This window comes from Drosophila sulfurigaster, chromosome 3 (genome assembly GCF_023558435.1).
Source record: "Drosophila sulfurigaster albostrigata strain 15112-1811.04 chromosome 3, ASM2355843v2, whole genome shotgun sequence".
Classification (NCBI taxonomy): Eukaryota; Metazoa; Arthropoda; class Insecta; order Diptera; family Drosophilidae; genus Drosophila; species Drosophila sulfurigaster.
The window spans coordinates 32,802,546-32,822,476 of NC_084883.1; the positions used below are offsets into that span (position 1 = coordinate 32,802,546).

General features: G+C 42.2%; 3 protein-coding genes across 9 annotated transcripts in view; 2 read left to right on the top strand and 1 right to left on the bottom strand.

Moving 5' to 3' along the window:
- Positions 1–19,931, bottom strand: part of LOC133840740 (cyclic nucleotide-gated cation channel beta-3) — an 83,332-nt gene that overhangs the window by 27,110 nt on the left and 36,291 nt on the right. The window lies entirely within an intron of this gene.
- On the top strand, positions 3,567–4,727 carry LOC133840747 (trypsin alpha-3-like). 2 transcript variants are annotated; one of them, XM_062272786.1, is made up of 3 exons: positions 3,567–3,992; positions 4,046–4,319; positions 4,371–4,727. In XM_062272786.1, exons 1-3 carry the CDS (start codon positions 3,748–3,750, stop codon positions 4,725–4,727), a joined length of 876 nt encoding a protein of 291 aa, XP_062128770.1. In that variant the 5' UTR covers positions 3,567–3,747. The 2 variants fall into 2 exon arrangements, with proteins under 2 accessions (XP_062128770.1, XP_062128771.1); XM_062272787.1 differs by having other exon boundaries at positions 3,840–3,992; positions 4,056–4,319.
- LOC133840746 (putative trypsin-6) lies at positions 4,775–6,429 on the top strand. The gene is made up of 2 exons (XM_062272785.1): positions 4,775–5,308; positions 5,370–6,429. The coding sequence occupies exons 1-2, from the start codon at positions 4,775–4,777 to the stop codon at positions 5,736–5,738; spliced, it is 903 nt and encodes a 300-aa protein (XP_062128769.1). The 3' UTR covers positions 5,739–6,429.

Below are 19,931 nucleotides of genomic sequence, written 5' to 3' on the forward strand. Positions count from 1 at the left end.
AGTTGTCCATTGATAAACATTATGTTTTGTTGTTTATATAAATATTTTTTATTTTTGTATGGGAACTGCTACATGAAAGAGAATAAAAGAGAGAGAGAGAGAGAAAGAGTGGAGGCTGATAAGAGTGGTTAAAAGTGTTGAGTGGTTGGTTTTTGGTTGGTTGGTTGTTTGGTTGGTTGGTTGGTTGGTTGGTTGGTGGTGGTGGTTGGTGGTGGTTACAGGTGGCTGGGCCTTTAACAACAACTGCAATTAACAACAACATTCAACAACAATTAACGGCAACAACAAGAGTTCAATAACTTAAATGTACAAATATTTTGTTTTTTTTTTGTTGTGATCTATTTCTAGTTGGAATAACAGAAAGAAACAATTGCTAAAAAGAAATGACTGTGATTGGGGATTGTGTAGAATGCCTTTCAAGCGATTAAACTGTAGCATACTTTTAAGCTGCTGTCGATTTAGCACATACAACCTGAAAGTATGCAACAGTTTTTTCATGACTTATTTAGCCAACTTTACGATTGCTCCATTCACATGTCCGAACAATGGCACATATTTAATAGGTATTTAGTCTGATGTATGTGTTTCGAGTGGGTCGAATGATGTTGGTCGAGGGTGGAGGAGGCGGGTGGTGCGGGGAGATGTGATGGAGGATGGTGTGCTAAGGAGAAAGAGTCTGCAGCATGCAAACACGTCAAATGCTTTACCTCGTTCGCTCATTCGAGTAAAAGTGCTAATAAAGTTAGATTTAATTACGTGCGCCTTAATGGGGCATGCAAAAAAACACATAAATGAATGGGATGCGCATACTATGCTCAGCTCAGTTCAGCTCAGATATGGCACAGACACACACACACACACACACACGTGGAGAGGCGACTGACACACACTTGGTGAGATGTCGCTTCATTAGGTTTAAGCAGCTGCCTGGCAACTGGCTCACTTGGCAATTCATGAGTTAAGCTCAAACACACACACACACACTGACACACACACTCGACTCGCCGTGACACTCAGAGACAGAGATACATTGGCGTAACCGGAGCAGCCGTGGCGAGCAGCAGCAGCATCAGCAGCAGCACAAGTGCCACTTGACTGTCGTCGTGGCAAGACAATGGACAAGAAGTTGTTGAGCAGCGTGTGGCGCCAATTTATTTCTATTACTCTCGAATACAGTCAACGCGTTGTTGGCCTGTTGCTGCCACACTCACTGTTGCTGCCGTTGCCACGTTGCTTTGTTAACTGTCAGTGGTACCTGTCTCCAGCTGTGCTGCCAATTGATTATTGGCCGACCGCTTTTAATTATAATGCTCTCTCTCTCTCTAGCTCTCTATCTCTCTCTGGCTGACGCCGTCTTGGAGAGAGCCTTTAATTCAATTAGAGTCCAAAAGTAATGCATCAGCTAATATATAGCCACTGCCGCCTGCCACTTCCTCACTCTCCAACGTCCCTCTCAAATGCAAAATGGTTTTAATTAATTTGCGTGGCAAACGCGGCGTATACTCACTCTCTGTGTAAGTAACATGAATTCGCACTTACAGCATACAGCATACAGCTCGAGCTTGAGCTTGAATGCGGGGCAATAAATTCAAATTAATTTTGGTCCTAAATGGCAGAACACACAAATCAAGTGGTTGGCAAATTTATTAACTTCAGGTGTAGCAACTAACTTAATACATTTTTAATCAAATGTGTCGCAAAGTTCTTCTCCTAGCATGTAACTGTGTTACACATCCCCAACTAGATTTACAGTTGCGAGTGAGTTTAGTGGCCGGCGGCCATTTTGACTGAAGATAAGAGCGTAAGTGCATAACCATGTTCAAAGAGAGCAAAACTTTTTGTGAACAAGTCCACACACACACACATGCTTTTACACATTCGCTTGGGCTCGAAGTTTCAGTCAGCCTGTTGCATAGTTTCAGGCGCTGTCAATGCAAATTGACCGACTGCTTGGCCAATCACTGCACTCTCCACCACAATCTCTCTCTCTCTCTTTTTTTCTCTTCCCTCGCGCACTCTCAATCATCGCTCCCACTTTAAAGTTGGCAGACATAATCTGGGCACTTTTTAATTCTGCTAATAGTTGAGTGCCATTAATTTAAACTTTGTTGTCTTTTGCCATCGCAACCATCGCACAGATTCTTCAGCCTGGCAACTTGAGCTCTTGCTGATAAAAAAAAACAAAAGAAAGAAAATAAAACAGCAAAGAGCGCTGCAAGAATAAAAAAATGAGATGAAAAATGAAATATCTACGGTTTAATGGGCGGCAGTTTGTCATGGCCCGCCAGCCGGAAAGTCCCGGCCAGTCGAAAACTTGCGACAAACTTGCGCCAAAGTTCAACAAAACGCTCGAGCGGCTTTTGCGGCTGCCACCGAGTGGTTGTACGATTCCAGGGGTTGAGTGCTGTTCTTGTTGTTGCTCTGTGTGGCTGCTGCTGCTTGTGATGTGCGTCATGAATTGTCAATAAATTTGCCTGCCACAAATCAGCGAGGCGTCCAGTTGTGATGTGTTGTGAGCACTTCACTCCACTCCACTCGGCTCCACTTCAGTCCCCGCCCAGTTCACTTTACTGGCAAACACTGGGCGCAGCCGGAGGCACCACAATTATTTGCTGCAACTGCCGCAGCAAATGAAAATATTTGAGCAAAAAATACTTTTGACAAAAGTTTTTGAGCAAACTTTGCTTAAAACGTACTTGAAAGAATGCTACACATATACGCAAATACACACACACACACAGAAGAGATACACACACATACACTTGTATGTTCGCAGACAGTCTGAGCAAAGAGTTAGCAACTAGTAGCTGAAAGTGGCTGTAGAACAACCGCTGGCAAACTTGAAACGACACAAAAAGGAAGTCACGCAATAAAAACTTCAACAGCCGCAACCCTATCTCTCTCTCTCTCTCTTTCGCTTGCTCTCTTCCTTCCTCTGCTCCAGTTGAACCCAGAGAAAACATGGCTGACACATTGAGAATTACAATAGTCAACTGTTCGGTGGAACAGCTGTCAAGCAAAGTGACATTGAGGCGGGTTGAGCTCGCTTGAGCACTTCAAACCACAATCGTCTCGCCCTTCTCCCTCTGAAACCACAACGATTGCCCCAAGAAGTCCCCACCAAAAGTATTTCAAAATCGTTGACCAACCATAACTAAGACAAACTAAACAAATTCAATGGACCAATTTGAGAGCAATCAAATTTCAACTGAAATTCTTAAAACCAACAATCAACCCCCCAAGTGTAGGAACAACACCAAGTTGATGGACAGCTGCTGTCCCAATAGCTTTCATGTGAGCTTTTAATGAGCTTTCATGCGAAAGGTTGTAAAAATAAACTTTTACATAACTTTCGAAAATGTTGCAAATGTGCAAACTCAACTGAACACTCCGTAAAGTCTATAAAATGTGGCAGCTTTTGTTTTTTAAGTGAATTGTTGAATTTAATGAACTTAAATACTTGATATTTATTTTTTTAAATTTAAAAAAACAAAAATAATTCCTCTGCGTTCTATGTCTTCACATTTGACGTTTGAACAAAAGTGGTCTTCAATTTAAAATTTATTACACTTAGTTTTCATATTAATTTTAATTTCTTTCTTTTCACCCTCAACCGGAAGAATTGGCGTATTACGTGATGACTTCCTCTGAGGTTGCACTGCAACTTCAAGTCGTCAAGTTACCAATTTCCAGACATTGTTGACGAAATCAAATTGTATTTTTTTTTCATTTGTTGTATTGACTGACATGATCTATAGAAATTGTTCGATTTTGGATATATTGTTGCTGCTTCTTCTCTGCACTCCACTGGACACGAATCGAGCTAAGCGATTATCTACGCCAGACTGCGACGACGAAACACACAAGGTGGAAAAGTATGTGGTGTCGATTCGTTCTCGACGACCGCAGACCATGTTTGGCGACAATCATTTCTGTGTCGGCACCATTGTTGCCCCCAAATTTGTGCTAACCACAGCGAAATGTACGATGAGGTAAACACGATCATTATGTGGCATATTTCTATACGTATAATACTGTTCCTAAGCGATCGCAAGGTTATGCATTTGACTAGATCAATGGTCGTTGTGGGGGGCACACCAAATCGCCTGATAGAAGTTTCCGATACAACAACAAGAGCTATCAGAAGTATTTATGTGCCAAAAACGTTTCTGAGTGGGAATACAGACAATATTGCAGTACTGCATTTGGTTCATCGTTGGCCCACAAATAATCCCAGCATCGATATCATTAATCTGCCCACTGCAGAGCCCAACTATGGCGATGTTTACATGGTGCTGGGCTGGGGACGCTTCTTCAAGGTAAGGCAAATGAAGCAGCTTAATCGAAAGTGTTGCAAGTGCTGCTCTTAGGGTGGACCGTTGGCTGGCAATTTGGTGCACATTTATGTCAAGTTAATCGAGCGTGAGAAATGCCAGCAAATCGTTTCCAAGCTGCAGCCCGATATGCTCTGCGCTGGCAATGAAAGCGAACCCGTCGATGTCCATCCCTGTGCGGGGGATAATGGTGGTCCGATGATCGTCAACGAGACGATCTATGGCCTGGTATCGTATCGCTTGGGCTGTGGTCAGGTCTCAATGCCTTCGGTTTACACGGATGTGTGGTACCACATGGATTGGATCAACGATATCATTCAAAATAGTTGTCCAGCGAAGCTCAAGCTTTCGCTGTTGGCATTGATAATGCTGTCAATTTGGCAGATAGTTTAAGAAAAGAAAAATAAAGGCATTGATTGTTAAAAAGCAAACAAATCGAAATGTTGTTTCTCCTCCCCAATTGTCGCTTGCTGTGCATTTGTCTGGCATTTCTGTTGCCCCATGTCGAGTGCAATTTTCTGGAGCTGCAACGTTCAAAGCGCATTGCCGAGGGAATTTTGGTAACGCAACAGGAAAAATTGCGCACCTCGGTTGTGTCGTTGCGCTCCCGTTCGCCTCAAGCCTACTTCGGGGACAATCACTTCTGTTCGGGCTGCCTGCTGAACGATATGTTCATCATAACCTCCGCTCGGTGCGTCACACATCCCAGCAAGACTCAGCTTCGACCACGCGAGATTGTCATTGTGGCCGGGACAAGCATAAGACTGAACCACACGGTGAACACAATCCAGCTGGTGGTTACGTTCTCGGCGGTTCATGTCAATTTCACCATGTACAATTACAATGACATTGCGCTGCTGCGCACGGAGACTGTGGAGCAGGGCAACCTCTTTGTGAATGTCTTGCCATCGCTGGTGTTGCCACCGCCCTATGGCACGCATTGCACGGTGATGGGCTGGGGGCGACTCTTCAAGGTGAGCTGAGGTGCAGCCTGTCATTTACCCTCTGCTTACTTGATTTACTCATGCATCGCAGGATGGACCCTTGGCCTCCACTTTAACCATGCTGGACGTGGAGCTCTATACGCCGGAGCAGTGTCGCCAGCTGATACCACAATTCGGAGCTGATATGCTGTGCGCCGGCAATCTGAACGAGCCGAATGTGGTGCCTGTGGGTCCGTGTCCCGGCGACACGGGTGGCCCGCTCTTTTGCAATGGCTCACTTACTGGCATCGTCTCGTATACGCTGGGCTGTGCTCAGCGTGACTTTCCCAGCATCTACACGAATGTCCATCATCATCTGGACTGGATATACGAGTATCTCGATCGCGGCGGGCAGCCAAAGCTGTTGCACTTGCAAGTGCATCAACTGCTCTTGCTGCTGTTGCTTTATTGTGTAGCTTAGTTGTTGGCAGAGGCAACAGCAGTAGCAGCAGTGGCAGCATGTTGCCACAAATCAAATTAAAAATGACCAGAGAGCAACAGTAGCAGCAGCCATTCAAGCTGTCAATTCATCCACAAAAACGACCTCAAGTTGTCCAACCAAATACAACCAGTCAGCGCGCCTGTTTGGCTGCCAACAACTAAAAACGGCCGTTTGCTCAGCCTCTATTGCCTATCGTGTGCGGCATGCCACCTGCTACCTGCCACTTGTGTCGATTGGTTTTTCAAAAAACGTTGTTGGCTTTGGCGCTGTTGTTTGTTGTTGTTGACCTGGCAACATCGCCGTGCGCTTCGCTCCGAGATTGCGAAACTGACTGAAGACTAGAAATTGCCAACTGCCGAAACTGGGTAGCAGAGGCAACTGGCAAACTTGCAATTGGCAAGTGGCAACTGGGCTATTCTGTGTTCTTAATTACCACAAACTGAGGCCGCGTCTGGTGTGGCTTTCGAGCGCCTTAATTGGCAGCGCAATCTCAAAAAAAAAAGCAAGAAATAAAGAACTCGAATTTAGACGTTGCCAAGCAACCGGCGCAAGGCGAAGCCAAGTGGCTGCCACAAAATGTGGATACTCTGTAAAATGTTGACCTTTTGTGACCTGCCCAAAATGAAAGATAAACTGTAAATGCTTGCTATACATGCATTTGCAGCCTAAAAGTAGGCAAAAGAAAAATTATATAAAGTTGTTTTCTGCTTTGACAAAAATGTAGCTTGCTTTTGAGCGTTGATTTAATATTTTCTGGAACCGTCATAGTACCATCATAATAGAAGCGTTGAGATTTCGCTGAATAAGTGATTGTGTGTCGAGTCATTTCATTGGAAACAATAGAACAATCTGAATTGTTGCAATTACGAAATGATTGCAATCAGCGTTAAGTGGAAGTTGCCTTGTGTCATACACTAAGCGCTGCTGATACTACAAATTATATATATACATACATACATATGTATTTATGTATGTACTTGTATCTTTACATATGTCCGGGACATGGACAAAAGGTGGCACCACCTGCGCTCCATTTAGGTAATGAATTTCGTGCTGCTGCTGCCATAAGCAGTGTTTTCAGCTCCTTTTGCGCTGAGCTGCGCCGTAGGCAAATACGTAATGAGAACATTAATGCAAACGACTTCATTTAATTAAACGCCCAGCAAGACACAGAGAGAGAAACAAGTGAGACACTCAGAGACTGAGAGAGAGAGAGAGAGAGAGAACAGCAGGGAGCAGCAGATAGCAAAAAGGAAACCCAAACTGAAAGTGAAACTGAAACTGAAAATGGCGTCCTTGTCATAGTCATCATTGAGGCAGATAACAGGCAGATAGCGAGCAGATATCACAGCACTCATACGCCTCTTTGTACGCATGAATGCGTATTAAGGCGCCATACCATTGGGAACGGGGAATTGAGAGCATTGACTGTGGGCAACAACCACAACAACATGAACAGCAACTCGACGTAGGCGTGGCATGGTACTTGCTCGCACGTGCGTGTAAATACGCTTATATATGCGACAGGTGTACCAAGGAGCAGATGTGACAGCAGCAGCCAGTCTACCCAGCCAGGCAGCCAATTCAATTAGCAGTAGAACGCCGCCACATCAGCGCACTACAAGCAGCCTACTATATGGCATATTGACATTGACCAAATGGCCCGATATTAGCCACAGCTAATGAAAAAAGTCAATGCATAGAATTGAAACTTAAATGCAGATGAAACTATTAACTGGCGTTCGCATTGTATAAAGGTTTACAAAAAACAATAAGGATATCCTCATTCAATCAACAATATAACTAAGAATTTTACAATCGAGTGTGCTTGAAGTGCACTATTAACACTTGAAAATATATTAGACATCAATCCAAGTTTCTTTCTAGTTAACTTTCCCTTTAATGTCCACACCTATTATGTATGCAATAATAACTTTAAATTGTTGAGCTGAATTCTATTGGGGTGCAGCCAACAAAAATTTGTTGCCTGCAGTCAATGGGCTAAACAGAGTTTTAAATTTTTCAACAATTTGCACACTTTTAAGCGTCTGCGCTCATTAGCAGCTAGTGAAATTGGCAGCAGGCATAAAAGAGAGCGGAGTTGTAAGAGGAAAGTATGAGGCCAAAGTCAAACTGTTCATTTGCATGCGCTGGCGCTCATTACATTTACATTAAACTTTTAATATGCGCGGACATGTGGAAGAGTGTGTGTTTACGTGTATGCGGGTGTGCGTGAGTGGAATGCGGGCAAGTTGCAATTGAGTGACAGGCAAGCAGGCAGGACAGATGTGTGGCATGCAACAACGAGAACAGCACAAAAATGTGTTGCCCGCAGCAGTTGATGTGGCCAGGCAATATCTTAATTTCCCCAGAAATATGCAGTTAATTACATTTGACCAGCTGCGATTTGCCCAGCAAGAGTTGTTGTATGTTGCCACGTGCCACACACACACACATACATGTCAGCAGACATTTTGCGTTTGCCTTAAGCTGCATCAACTTGGGACTATTAAACCAACGTTGGGCGTCGTCTGTTCATCAGCTAAGCCAAACAGTGACTAGAATGCTGTGTGTGTAGTAGCTGTGCTCTCAAGGTGGTTGCTACCTTGTGCTCCCTGCCACATGGGGCAACCATATGAATGGCAGATGAGCTTGTGCACAAGCCACCAAAAGGAAACGGGTCGTATACTTGATGCTGCTGCTGATGTTCAGGCATTTGACACTGCAACTTTGAGGTATATCTAACACACACATAAACTCACACACTCACACACTCGCGCTACAATGTATATATGTAAGTGTAAGTGCATTTCGTTATGAGCTTAGCAATCTTATAAATGTTTACGTATTTGTTTGCCAGCGTTATTTGCCCCCAAGTGCAGTCAGTCGCCGTTGCTGTTTACTTGATGCTTCCTGCCGCTAAGCTCAGTGTGTGACCTCTGCGATGTGCTACGCTACAGCTGCGTAGCTTTAGCTGCAACAGTATCTATATTTATATGTGTGTGTATATGTGTGTGTGTGAATGCAACTGTAGTTGTTGTTGTACTGCGCACAGCACATAAATATCTAAAGCGTTCTTGAGTAACTGCTCTAATGGATTTGGGTTAAAAATACACTGTGTCTGTGTGCGTCTGCTTCTCTCTCTCTGTGTGTGTGTGTGTGTGTGAATGTTGCCTGTTGCAAGGGCACGTTGAGGGCACACAACTGAACCAAGTGCCACAACGAGTAGCTGTCTCCATCATGTGCATGCGTGTGTGTGCGCTTGTTTAAGATTTACAAATTAGTTTAATTCAAATTAGAATGCAACACAGAAAGGAGTAAGCCCAGAGCGAGAGAAGAACTGCACTTAGCAGTCAGTTAAAATGTCAATTGCAGACAAACAGAGCAACAGAGACCAACCAACCATACGACAGCCTGCTAAAATACAAGTTGACAGCAGCAGGAGCACCAGTAAAAGGAGTAAATAGTTTAAATATACGAGTAGAGTCTTCCTTAGATTGAGATAGATGTTGAAGCATCTGTGTAGATTGCTGCTGTATTGCCTGGGGAATTGCATTTGTCGTCGACATCGTCATTGCTCCTTGTTGGTCAGCAAACAAACATTTGTAATGCCCACAGAATTAGCTAAAAACTCTCTCCCAGTTGCAATAAATTACGAGAAAGCATACTTTGGCAGCTTCTGCTGCTTTTGATGCAATGCAACTCTAAAAAAGCCATTTGCATCGTTTAGCATATTGTTTATGGCTGTAAAATATGCTTTACTCTCATAATTAACGATTAAAATCTTTAGAGTTTCCATTGAAAATCTCAAAAAGAGTTGAAAGACATAAATCAAAATCATTTAAAGATTTATTCGTGGAATATCTTTTCATTAAACTTGAACACTACATTCTACATTAATCAACAATAAAATTGAGCTGCGCTCGCATTTCATATTTCATTTGGCAAATTTGTATTAAAGGAAGTTCTTAATAAATACCTCGTTGCTGTCGGGCATTAAAGGCTGCCCCCAAATTGAAATTATAGCGGTAATAACATAAGCCGCAGGAATATAAATACGTAAGCAACCCACGCACAAAAATAGTTGCTTGGCTGCTGTCCCCAAGATTGAGCAACAGGACAGGAACAGTGCGGAATATTAAATAATTTTAAGCAAAAAATTATATATGCCATAAAGATGTGCTGGCACACTACACACACCCGGATACACACATACATACATGTGTGTGTGGCATAAATGTCGCCGTTTGCTGTGCACAAAGTAATAACCGTGTTGGGCCAACTTATTGTTTACGACGTGCTTAGTGGCAAACTTGGCTTTGATAATGAAACGAGCACACACTCACACACACACAGACATACACACACACTCGCATATAATATCAGGCACACACGCGCTGACAGTTAACGGCAATTGCGACAAATACCACAAGCGCCAAGCAGACCCCCAAAAGCACATGGCTTGTCATTTGTTTTTCGGGGCCAAAAACACATTTTGCGGCCCAAGATAGTTGCATAAACACAATCAGCAGCAGCAGCAGCAGCAGCAACAACATCAGCTCGCTGTTTGCGCATGTGTATGTGTGTGTTTGCTTGTGTCCAAAAAGCAGGCGAGTGGCACGTGATGTGATTAGCGCAAAGCCGGCAAATGTGGGCCAAACTTGTGTTTGGCTTAGATTTTAATTTCTGCGACTCCGATAAAAGTGAACCGCATGCCAGGCAATTGTCACGCCCAAGATCTAATCTCTCTTTCTCTCTCAAAAATGTTCCTTTACCCAGCACTCATTGCGTATACGCACTGTGTATGGCACTGGCCTGTGCCTGACAATTAATCAAATTTTAAACAATTCCAAAAGATGCAATTACATACGCATTGCGCATTGTTTGCTCAACTGAACCAAATGCTTGCCCTCACTCAATCAATCTGTCAATCAATCAATCATGCCTCATGGTCATGACATCATCATCATCATCATCGTCGTAGTCATCAAATTGATTGCATTGTTTTACCTGCTGACGTCATTTTGTTGCTCTCTCTTGTTTGTTATTTAGTAAAATTTTGTGTACAACTTCAGCTGCTGCTGCTGGAAACAATTTTCATGTTTTTCTTCGGTGTGGCAGAGACAAACATTGTGCTGGCCTCTTTTTTCTCCTCCTCATTTTTTGTTTTTTTTTGTTTTTGATTTTGCATGCCGCAAATAATTTGCAGTTGCCAGCAGCTGCAGTTGCAGTTGCAAGAGCCATGCTACTCATTGTTTCGACAGAGTTTCTGACAAATGCCAAAAATGCCAAAGCCCCAACTAAAGCCAGGACCAAGCAGCATATCCTTGCTGTGTGTGCATAGTGTAAGTGCCTCAGTGTGCATGTGCGTGTGTGTGTGTTTGCTGCAAACTCAAATTAAGCTAAAACCGCTTCAAGTTGCAATTTCCGACGCTGCACAGTGAAAGAACAACATGCAAATGCCTCAAGGATATGAGGTGGGTATGCAACAACAGCAGTAGCAGCAGCAGCAGCAACAAAACTGTAACTATAATTAAAACTTTGCCACAGACAAGATAAACGGCCAACTGAGAGACTCACGTTACGTTCAACGTTGAGCGTTGACTGCTGAGCGTTGAACTCGTGTTGCACTTTACCCATGTCATGTTGCCAAAAATCCATGTAAACATCACAAAGATCCACATCCCTTCCCAACCCTCCTACCCCACTCAAGTGAGCTCAACTCAACTCAACTCGGAAGAAGCCGCTTAAATGGCATTAATGCATTAATCGCTTTTGCTGCTAAGCTGCTTGCGGCAACGCTAATTGACGAAGTGCAACAACAACAACTTCTGTATTTTGGCCCTTTGACCTCTACTCTATGTGTCTCGCAATGTCCTGTCGTGTCCTGTCTGCGTTTTGCTGCTGCCTCCGCCTCCTCCCAATGCGCTGCAAGTTAAATTAATTTCTGTCGACAGCAACTCGCGCGCAACTTTCAAATGAATTACATATTCTAAGCACGCAGCTGAGCGGGCGGTAAATGGCCTAGAGGGGAAGTGGGAGGTATTGAGGGGGAAGTGGGGTGGTATGGGGGAGTGTCTATGTTATTCGCTGCTGCCGCCCGTTTACATAATTGTATTTGTTTTTAGCCCTTGCGCTTCAAGTGCGTTGCGCAAAAGTTTCCTTTATTTTTGGCTGTCCGTTTTTAACTGTTAAATTGTTAAAAAATTACAAATAAATTGAATGAGCTGCCGAAAGGGCTGGCTGGCTGGCTGGCATTCCCCTTCCCTCCCTCCACCATCTACTTCCCTTGATAGCAGCAGCAGCAGCAACAACAACAACAAATTACATTGTATTGACTTTTCAATTTCATTTTGTGGCAACTTTTTAAAGTGGAAGCCAACGTTGCCGCCGCTTGGGCGGCAGATGAGAAATTGCTCAACATTTTTTTGTTGCCTCTTTTCTGCTTTTTATTTTGGTAGCATGTTTGCTTACAGCTGTTGTTGTTCTTGTTGTTGTTGTTGCTGTTTTCTCTGCTTGTTGTTACTGCTTCTGCTCTGGCTTCCGCCATTATGCCATTAGCTTAAGGGGGGGAGCGCGCAGGCAGCGTACTCGTATTTAGGTCACATGATTCCAATGCCTGTGCATTAATGGCCCCAACAGCAGCAGCATCAACAGCAACAGCAACGGGGAAAAACAGCAATGCGGCTAAGGTTCTTGGCTCTCAGCCTTAGCTTTGGCTTCAGTTTGAGCCAAACGACACAAAACCGGACAAACGGCAAAAAGCCCAAACATAATAAGAGCCGACAAGGGCCACGCCTACACTGAAGCATGTAGACGGCGACCAAATGCAAAGGGACTAAGGGCAATGCTGAGTACTGAATGCGAATGCGAATGTGAATGTGAATGCCTCAAGTTGTAGTCAATTCTGCCCAAGCATCATCAGCAGCAGCAACAACACCAACAGCAGGGCAAAGCGCACAAAGGATATCAAATTTAAGTGCACACACATCGGTGCGGGCAGACAGAACAGGACCACAAACTCTCGAGAGCTGCTCAAAAAGTTAAAAGAAATCAGCTTAGGCATTAACAGCTAATGCTGTTAAGTTGCTCTCAGCTGCGACAGCTGCTGCTGTTAAAGAATGTTTAACCAACAACTGTTATATCTTCTTGAGATACTTTTGAATGCCAGCTAAGAGTAATCATTATTTAACATTTCACTGCATTTAGATAAAGTAACATTTGATTGTAGCAAAACTATGATTTCAACTGCTAATAAAGGGAAGTAATGTTATATTTCGTAACAGTCATGATAATAACATATCTATGTTAAAAACTGTCATTAATAATCTCTTAATAACCAGTCTTAAAAACAATATTAACAAAATAATTATAAATATGAATCTCACACTTATTGACACTTCATTAATTTGTTGAAAATATCGTATCCTATGTTAAGATAATACTATTCTTTGTTAATCAACAACTTGCAGAAACTTTAAAACTAAAGTGGCTTATGCTAATGAGCATCGTTAATAGCATTATTCTCAATTGTTGTCGAGTCGTTGTGGTATTATGTTAATCGCTCCGCTTTGAGTGAATTACGCAACATTTTTCTAACATTTATCTTGTTTGCAAGTTTGCCAACAACTCGTCATAATCTTATCATAAATTATCGAAGCAACCCTCGTGCTAACATCCAAGCTCTATATATGTGTGTGACCTAATCGCATTGAATTTAATGTCGAGCAATTTCTGTTCTTATTCGCCTGCTGCCTGCCACTTTTTCTCTCTTGCTTCACTGTGCTCTCGATGTGTCTTTGTGTGTGTGTGTGAGTATCGAATAGAGTGCGTGTGTGTGTGTGTGAAGGAGTGTGGCAAATTCCTTTGAAAACATCATCAAAATACATACTTTGAACTTTTTATTGTCAATTGTCGTCCGTCGGCACACAATAAAAATTGACTTCATTTTTGGTCATTTTCATTTCATAATTTGTCGCAGCATTTGGCAATATTTTTCTTATATTTTTTGCGCGTTGCTATTTCTGCTCTCTCTCTACGGACGCACTTTAATTCGATTATTATATTATGTAGCATATGTCACACGATCCGGGCAGCGTGTCGAGTGTCCAGAGCGTACAGAGTTTGCATCTCATGCGGCCAGGTTGTGATTGAGGACATCAGCTGTCGCAATTGGTTATTTGATTGTGGTCATAATGCTCGTAGTGTTACCGCAAGGGATGCACTATCAATACTGCAGCAGTGCCACACACCAGCTGCCACACACACAAATACATATACGTTGGCATGGAAATGATATTCACACGCCTCACTCCTCTGTTTCGCCTGTTCCCTCGTTGCTGTCGATAGCTGCTTTTGACGCTTTTGGTAACATTTTTATTGGCAAGCAAATGCGATTATAGCTACAAAGTTGCAGGCGTCGCAGTTGCAACTACATGCTGCATGCACCTACCGCACCTTCCCCCGTTTTTCTTCCCTCATCACTTACATTGACTGCGAGTTGCGCTTTAAGTTTTTTCTATATTTTTTGTCGAAACGTGCGCCAACTGCAAAACTGCAAACTGCTTTTATTTTTTCGCTAAAGGTATTCTTTTGCTGTAGCTGTTTCTTCATCATCATCCGCATCCGCATCTTCATCTGCTGTTGCTGCTTATAATTTTCTTTCGTAATTGCGCTTATCGCATTGTAAGAAGGCAAATTTGCCGCAGCGCCACGTGCCCAATCAGCAGCTCAACTGCAAAATGTGGCGCACACAAAAATACGAAAAAATAAAACAAAACAAAAAGTATATAAGAAAACTGGCTCGAAGTGAGAGCAAAAATAAAAATATTTTGTAATCCGCTTAGCTGCCACCGTCAGTTGCCTGCCGCATGCCGCTTGCCACTTGCCACTTTTTGGCAGAGGGCGAGCAAAGCGCAAAACTTAATTTGCTGCGGTGTTTGGGCTGTGTGTGTGTGTGTGTGTGCAAGGTGGACGTGGCAAAAGAAATTCTCAGTGGGTGGGTTAATTACAACATAAATTTGCCAAATTGCTTCTTTAAAAACTTTGCGTTGGCTCCCGCGACTCCAGGGCATTCAGTTAGCTGACATTTAACGCTGATGCAGCAGAGCAGCAGCGACGAGTTCCCACAGTTTCCATTCCGCAAATCCGCTTTGCCAGTTGTCCTCGATGTCCTTGATGGCCAAGTCAGGGAGTCAGTAAGAGAGTCACATAGTCTGCGGTCTGGTTAGCTGTTAATCCCTTGCAGCTAATCCTGGCAGCATATGTGGAGGAGTGAAGCAAGCCTCTCCGACTGCCAAATTATCGCTGCCAATTGACCAAAACTTGATAAGGCCAAACATGTGTAGAGCAGACGGCTTAACAATCTCAGCACAGCCAGACACAAACGCACACACAGATAGTGTAACAAATAGACAGCAGGACAGTCAGACAGACAGACGGACAAACAGTCGGACAACATGCCTGTGGCTGCAAAAATAATAGGTTTATGCTCGGCAGGCATTGTTGGCCATGTGATTGATATGCCACAACTGTCGTCGTAACTGTAGCTGTAATTGTGGCCACAATGCCTAAAAATTGCCAAGAGCGCTTTTCAACTTTAATGTGACCAATGTTTTGCTGCAATCACTTCAATCGCAACTGGCAATCATTAAGTCAATGCTTCAAGTTTCCTCTCCTTAATAATATTTGCCCGATTTCTTTAATGCCAAAAAAAGTTTATAAAACAAGTAAGACAGCTACAGCAAGTAAACTCGACTAGGAGCCACCCATTTTCAATAAAAGCAAAGCAATACGGTATTATATTTAAAATATAATATACCGATTGGTATATTTGGTATATCGTTATAGTAGTACATTAGTAATATACCATATATCATTCAAAACATACTAGATTCTCAACTAAAGTAGCGAAGACCCAACTGCAAAAGACTTTTTTGCATTATAATATACAAAATACTTTGCGATATACAATATTCATTTAATAAAAAATTACTAATATATACCAAAAGGTATATTTTTTGGTATATCAATATCTTATTACATTTCAAATATACTATAGAATAAAAAATATCTCACCAATACAGCTAAGACCCCACCATATAAAAAACCCCATGGGTAGAGGGTATAAGAACAAAAGACAGTTTGCTTGAAGCCAAGTATTTACGTGGCAAAGTTTAAAGTAAATATCATTAGAAAACTTTTTGGCCGAACTTTAGTTTATATATTATTTGAAAGTTAACAAACTTTTGCATCATTTAATATCGAATAGTTGAATGCTTAGAAACTCATTTCTTTTGTGCCAGTCGCAGCTGTTCGCTGTTTCTAAGCTTTAATTCAATTAAAACTTGTGCCAAAAATTTCATTTCTCAGGCACATTTATCATGGTAACCATTCTTTTTTCTTTTTTTGCGCAAGCTAAAATTAGTTTTCTCTCCTTTTTTTTAGAATTTATTGCCCTTCTACACCTTGTGAATTTTATTTGCTCTATACGGTTAGTTAAATTTTTGATTAAATTAAAGCTAACAAACGATTTTAGTTGAATAATATTTTTAAGCTACTCAGTTTACATTTCATTTTAGATAATTAATTGTCGTCGTTTGTTTGCTCGTTTTGCTCTTAAGAGCTAAGCATTTATTTGCATAGCAAAGTTTTCTGTTTGATTGCATCTCTTGTGTCATTTTGTTTAATGTAATACCGCTCGTAATTCCATGGCAACTGCAGATCAGCTTCAACTGCATATCGTTTGAGTTCTTTGTGCATCCATTAAAAGGCAGGGTTCCCTTCTCTCACTTCCCCTCCAGCTACTTAACCAACTGCAAAGGGCCAAAGCGTTGGTAATTTTTTTTAATGCTGCACTTTAACTGATAAGTCAACTACTTCAAAGCACATCACATCCATGGTCGACTCTTTTCTTTGCTTTCCACTTTTTTAATGCCATGCATAAAAGGCAGAGTATGGTGAGGCATCTTCTCAGTGCCGTTTGTGGCGCCACAACAGAGCATCAACTGGTCGCTTATGCTCTCTAAGCGCTGGCTTACAAATTCTGTCTATCTCGCTGGGAGTTTTCTTTGGCCAACACCTAGGCAACTGGAAACTGGCAACAGCCAACTGGCAGTTGGCAGCTCGCCTGGCTGTCTGCCAGTCTGTCGGCCTCATCTACCTGCCGCCCGTGTTTGCCGCACAGATGGCATTTGTAATTGCATTACTGGGGCCGACAAAGCAAAATCTTTTGAAAGCGTTTGCTTACGTATACTATATATCTATGTGTGTGTGGGTGTGTGTGTGAGTGGATGTGTGTGTGTGTGTGTGCCAACTTTAAGTGCCCCTTTGTGCCGCTCTCTCTTTATACTGCTGCCACTTTTAGCTGTAGCTAACTCGCTCTCTCTCTCTCTCTCTCTCTCTGTTTCACTTGTTTTGTGCTGCAACATTGTGGCCAGCAATCGCGGCGTATACGCAACACGGTGCTACGTGTCGCCAGCTCGTTTGGCTCAAACGCAAATGACAATTAAAATGCAGCCGTGAGCCATTTGCACTGCAGCAGCAGCAGGCGGCGCCCTCTTGCTGCAACATTGTGGCAATCCGAAACGCTGGCAACTATTTTTGAAAGCAAATGTCCAGTTGCCGCCCCTCGTTTCCTCAGCTCAGACTGGAACTTTGTGCGCATTGCATTACTGCGATTTCCATTTAACGAGAGAGAGAGAGAGCGAAAAGCGCGAAAGAAAGAGAGATGGAAATGGAGAGCAACGCTCAACTGAGTGCTATCAAATTGGTAAACTAATATGACGAACAATGTAAACGGGTCGGACGTAGGAGGGGGTTAAAGATTGCTTTTTATAATTGAAATGCTCGAGTTACTGAAACTCAACCGAACCGCAACTAATCGAACTCGCTGGTCATTAAACTATGCAAACTTGCAGCAGCAGCCGGAGCAGCAGCAGCAGCCACGAGTCAGAAGTTGAAAGTTTGGTTTACAGACTCCACAGACTACAGACAGTTTGCAGTTGAGGTAAGAAGCGATTGCCACCTGATAACTGGGCTTATGCATACGTATATTCTAATTAAAATTTGTGTGCCAGGTGGTAAATAAAACTAATTATATATGCGCACAATTTACAGGCCGAGGATGAGACGGTGGACGAGGACAGGGACGGAGAGCCTTTAAAACGAACGTCGGCTTGGCAAATGGAAAAACTTTGCCAGCAATTCAGCTATGTCTGTTGCTGAAGTTCTGGCTAAAGCTGACAACGAAAACAACAAGAACAATAACAACCGCAACGGGGGCGTGCAATAAAAAAAAAAAACACACACACATACAACAGCAACAAAAAACTTTGCACAAAACTTTGACGTTGTCCAAGCTTTGCCCATGTGGCAGGGCAGCTAAATCAATGATGCAGCTGCCATAAGACCTCTAAGCTCAATTATGGCATGAACAGCTCCATCAAAGCGAGAGGTGTGACATGGGGAAGGCACTGGCAATAACAAAAACTAAAAGAAAAAGAAAAGCACAACAACAAGTAAAAGAAGAAGAAGAAGTAGTGGGAAAAGTAACATAGACAAAGACATTCACTTCGCCATTGTTGATGACAAAATCGTTTAGAAGTTTGAGCGAAAAGTCAACCAGCATAGAGAAGAGAAGAGAAAAGAGAGAAAGGAGAAGGTGTCAAGCATGAATCGCTTTCTAAACTCAGCTCAATGGCTATGTACATCAGATCAATTGACATTGATTAGCGCATCGAGTGAGAGTGCTGACCAAATACCATTGGCACGCTCTCAATCAATGGCAAATTGCATCAAGAGTCGAATGATGATTTCTAATTCGTGTTTGATATTTCAGCATTTATGTCCATTTAATTAAATGACTGTGCAAGCAAAGCAAGCGTTTTAAGTGTCCTGTTGCTGTTGATCGATTGCTTTTATTTGCTGCCCAAATAAGTAGGCAATGGCTTTTGAAACAAATTGAATAAACGCGTGATTTTAATGCGATTCAAATGGACATTCAAATTAGAGTCTTAATGTTTGTGCTAATTAAAGGACGGCAGCTGATCAATCAAATTTGTTTAATGTCAGCAACGATTCAGGTCGTAATGTCACTACAAATTTACAGTGTAATTGCTATGAGTATTGACGTTTTGTTAATTAAACGAGATGCAAGGCAAAGTATAGTAAATAACCGACAATAAACGACTTCCGCTTTGTTGGGAATATACCATAGGTAAGCAAATTTCTTTTTTGTAGACAATAAAGTAGAAAATATGTATGACTGCAGGCTATTTAATCTCTTGTATGGCACAACATCCTTTTAAAGCATGCAGGATTTGCTTGAATTTTTTGCTGAATCGAGCATATCCCTTAAGCATGCCTGTTTCAAAGGGACATGGCTTTTATATTCTGGCATTTTAATCTCTGGCAGCGAGAGCTTTCTATTTTTATCCATTTTACATATATTTTAGTAATGCACAAGCATGAAATTGGGGAATTAGATTGTTCATTTATTGGCGCCTATTTTGCTTTTAAAAATTTCATAGCTGCTTTTTGTCAGCTATGTGTAAGTCAAATTCAATTTAGCGATGCTATGGCAAAAAAAACTTTGATCAAAGCCATGGCCAAAAATGCCATTGTCAATGTACAAAATACACACACATAGACACACACTCACTCGCAGCATTATATAGTCTCTAAAGAGCAATATGCGGATATGTATAGCCAAAAAAAAACAACAGCAAAAAAACAGAAAGAAAAAACGAGCAAAACATCCCAAAAGTTGAGAACTTTCTTCGCTTTTTTCGGCTATTGCTTTTGCTGTGGTTGTGGCAGCAATACCCTGTAATTTGGAGTATGTAGAGCGTGTTGCTTATCTTAAATATGTTCGAAATATATTTAGAGTCTTTGATGATATATTGCTGGCTGTTATGGAAAATTCCTGCAGCGCAACTCGTATTCTATATTTGGGCTGGTTTTATGAGCATGTGGAACGTTAAAGCATGCATTTGGATATAAACAACTTAACAGTCATTAAATTCAAGCTGCCATGCGATAAATGTCAATAGCAAGGACTGAAAAACTTTGCTCTTAAGCGTGCAAACAGAGAGTGTGAGAGAGAAAGAGAGGTAGAAGGGAAATGTGCATGTGTTATTATTCAGTGCAGCTGAAGTCATTAAATGCATTGCA

Coding starts and splice junctions, on each gene's coding strand:
- LOC133840747 (XM_062272786.1), top strand. CDS start 3,748: ATGATCTATAGAAATTGTTCGATTTTGGATATATTGTTGCTGCTTCTT. Junction 3,993..4,045: donor ACAGCGAAATGTACGATGAG/GTAAACACGATC, acceptor ACTGTTCCTAAG/CGATCGCAAGGTTATGCATT. Junction 4,320..4,370: donor GCTGGGGACGCTTCTTCAAG/GTAAGGCAAATG, acceptor TGCTGCTCTTAG/GGTGGACCGTTGGCTGGCAA.
- LOC133840746 (XM_062272785.1), top strand. CDS start 4,775: ATGTTGTTTCTCCTCCCCAATTGTCGCTTGCTGTGCATTTGTCTGGCA. Junction 5,309..5,369: donor GCTGGGGGCGACTCTTCAAG/GTGAGCTGAGGT, acceptor CATGCATCGCAG/GATGGACCCTTGGCCTCCAC.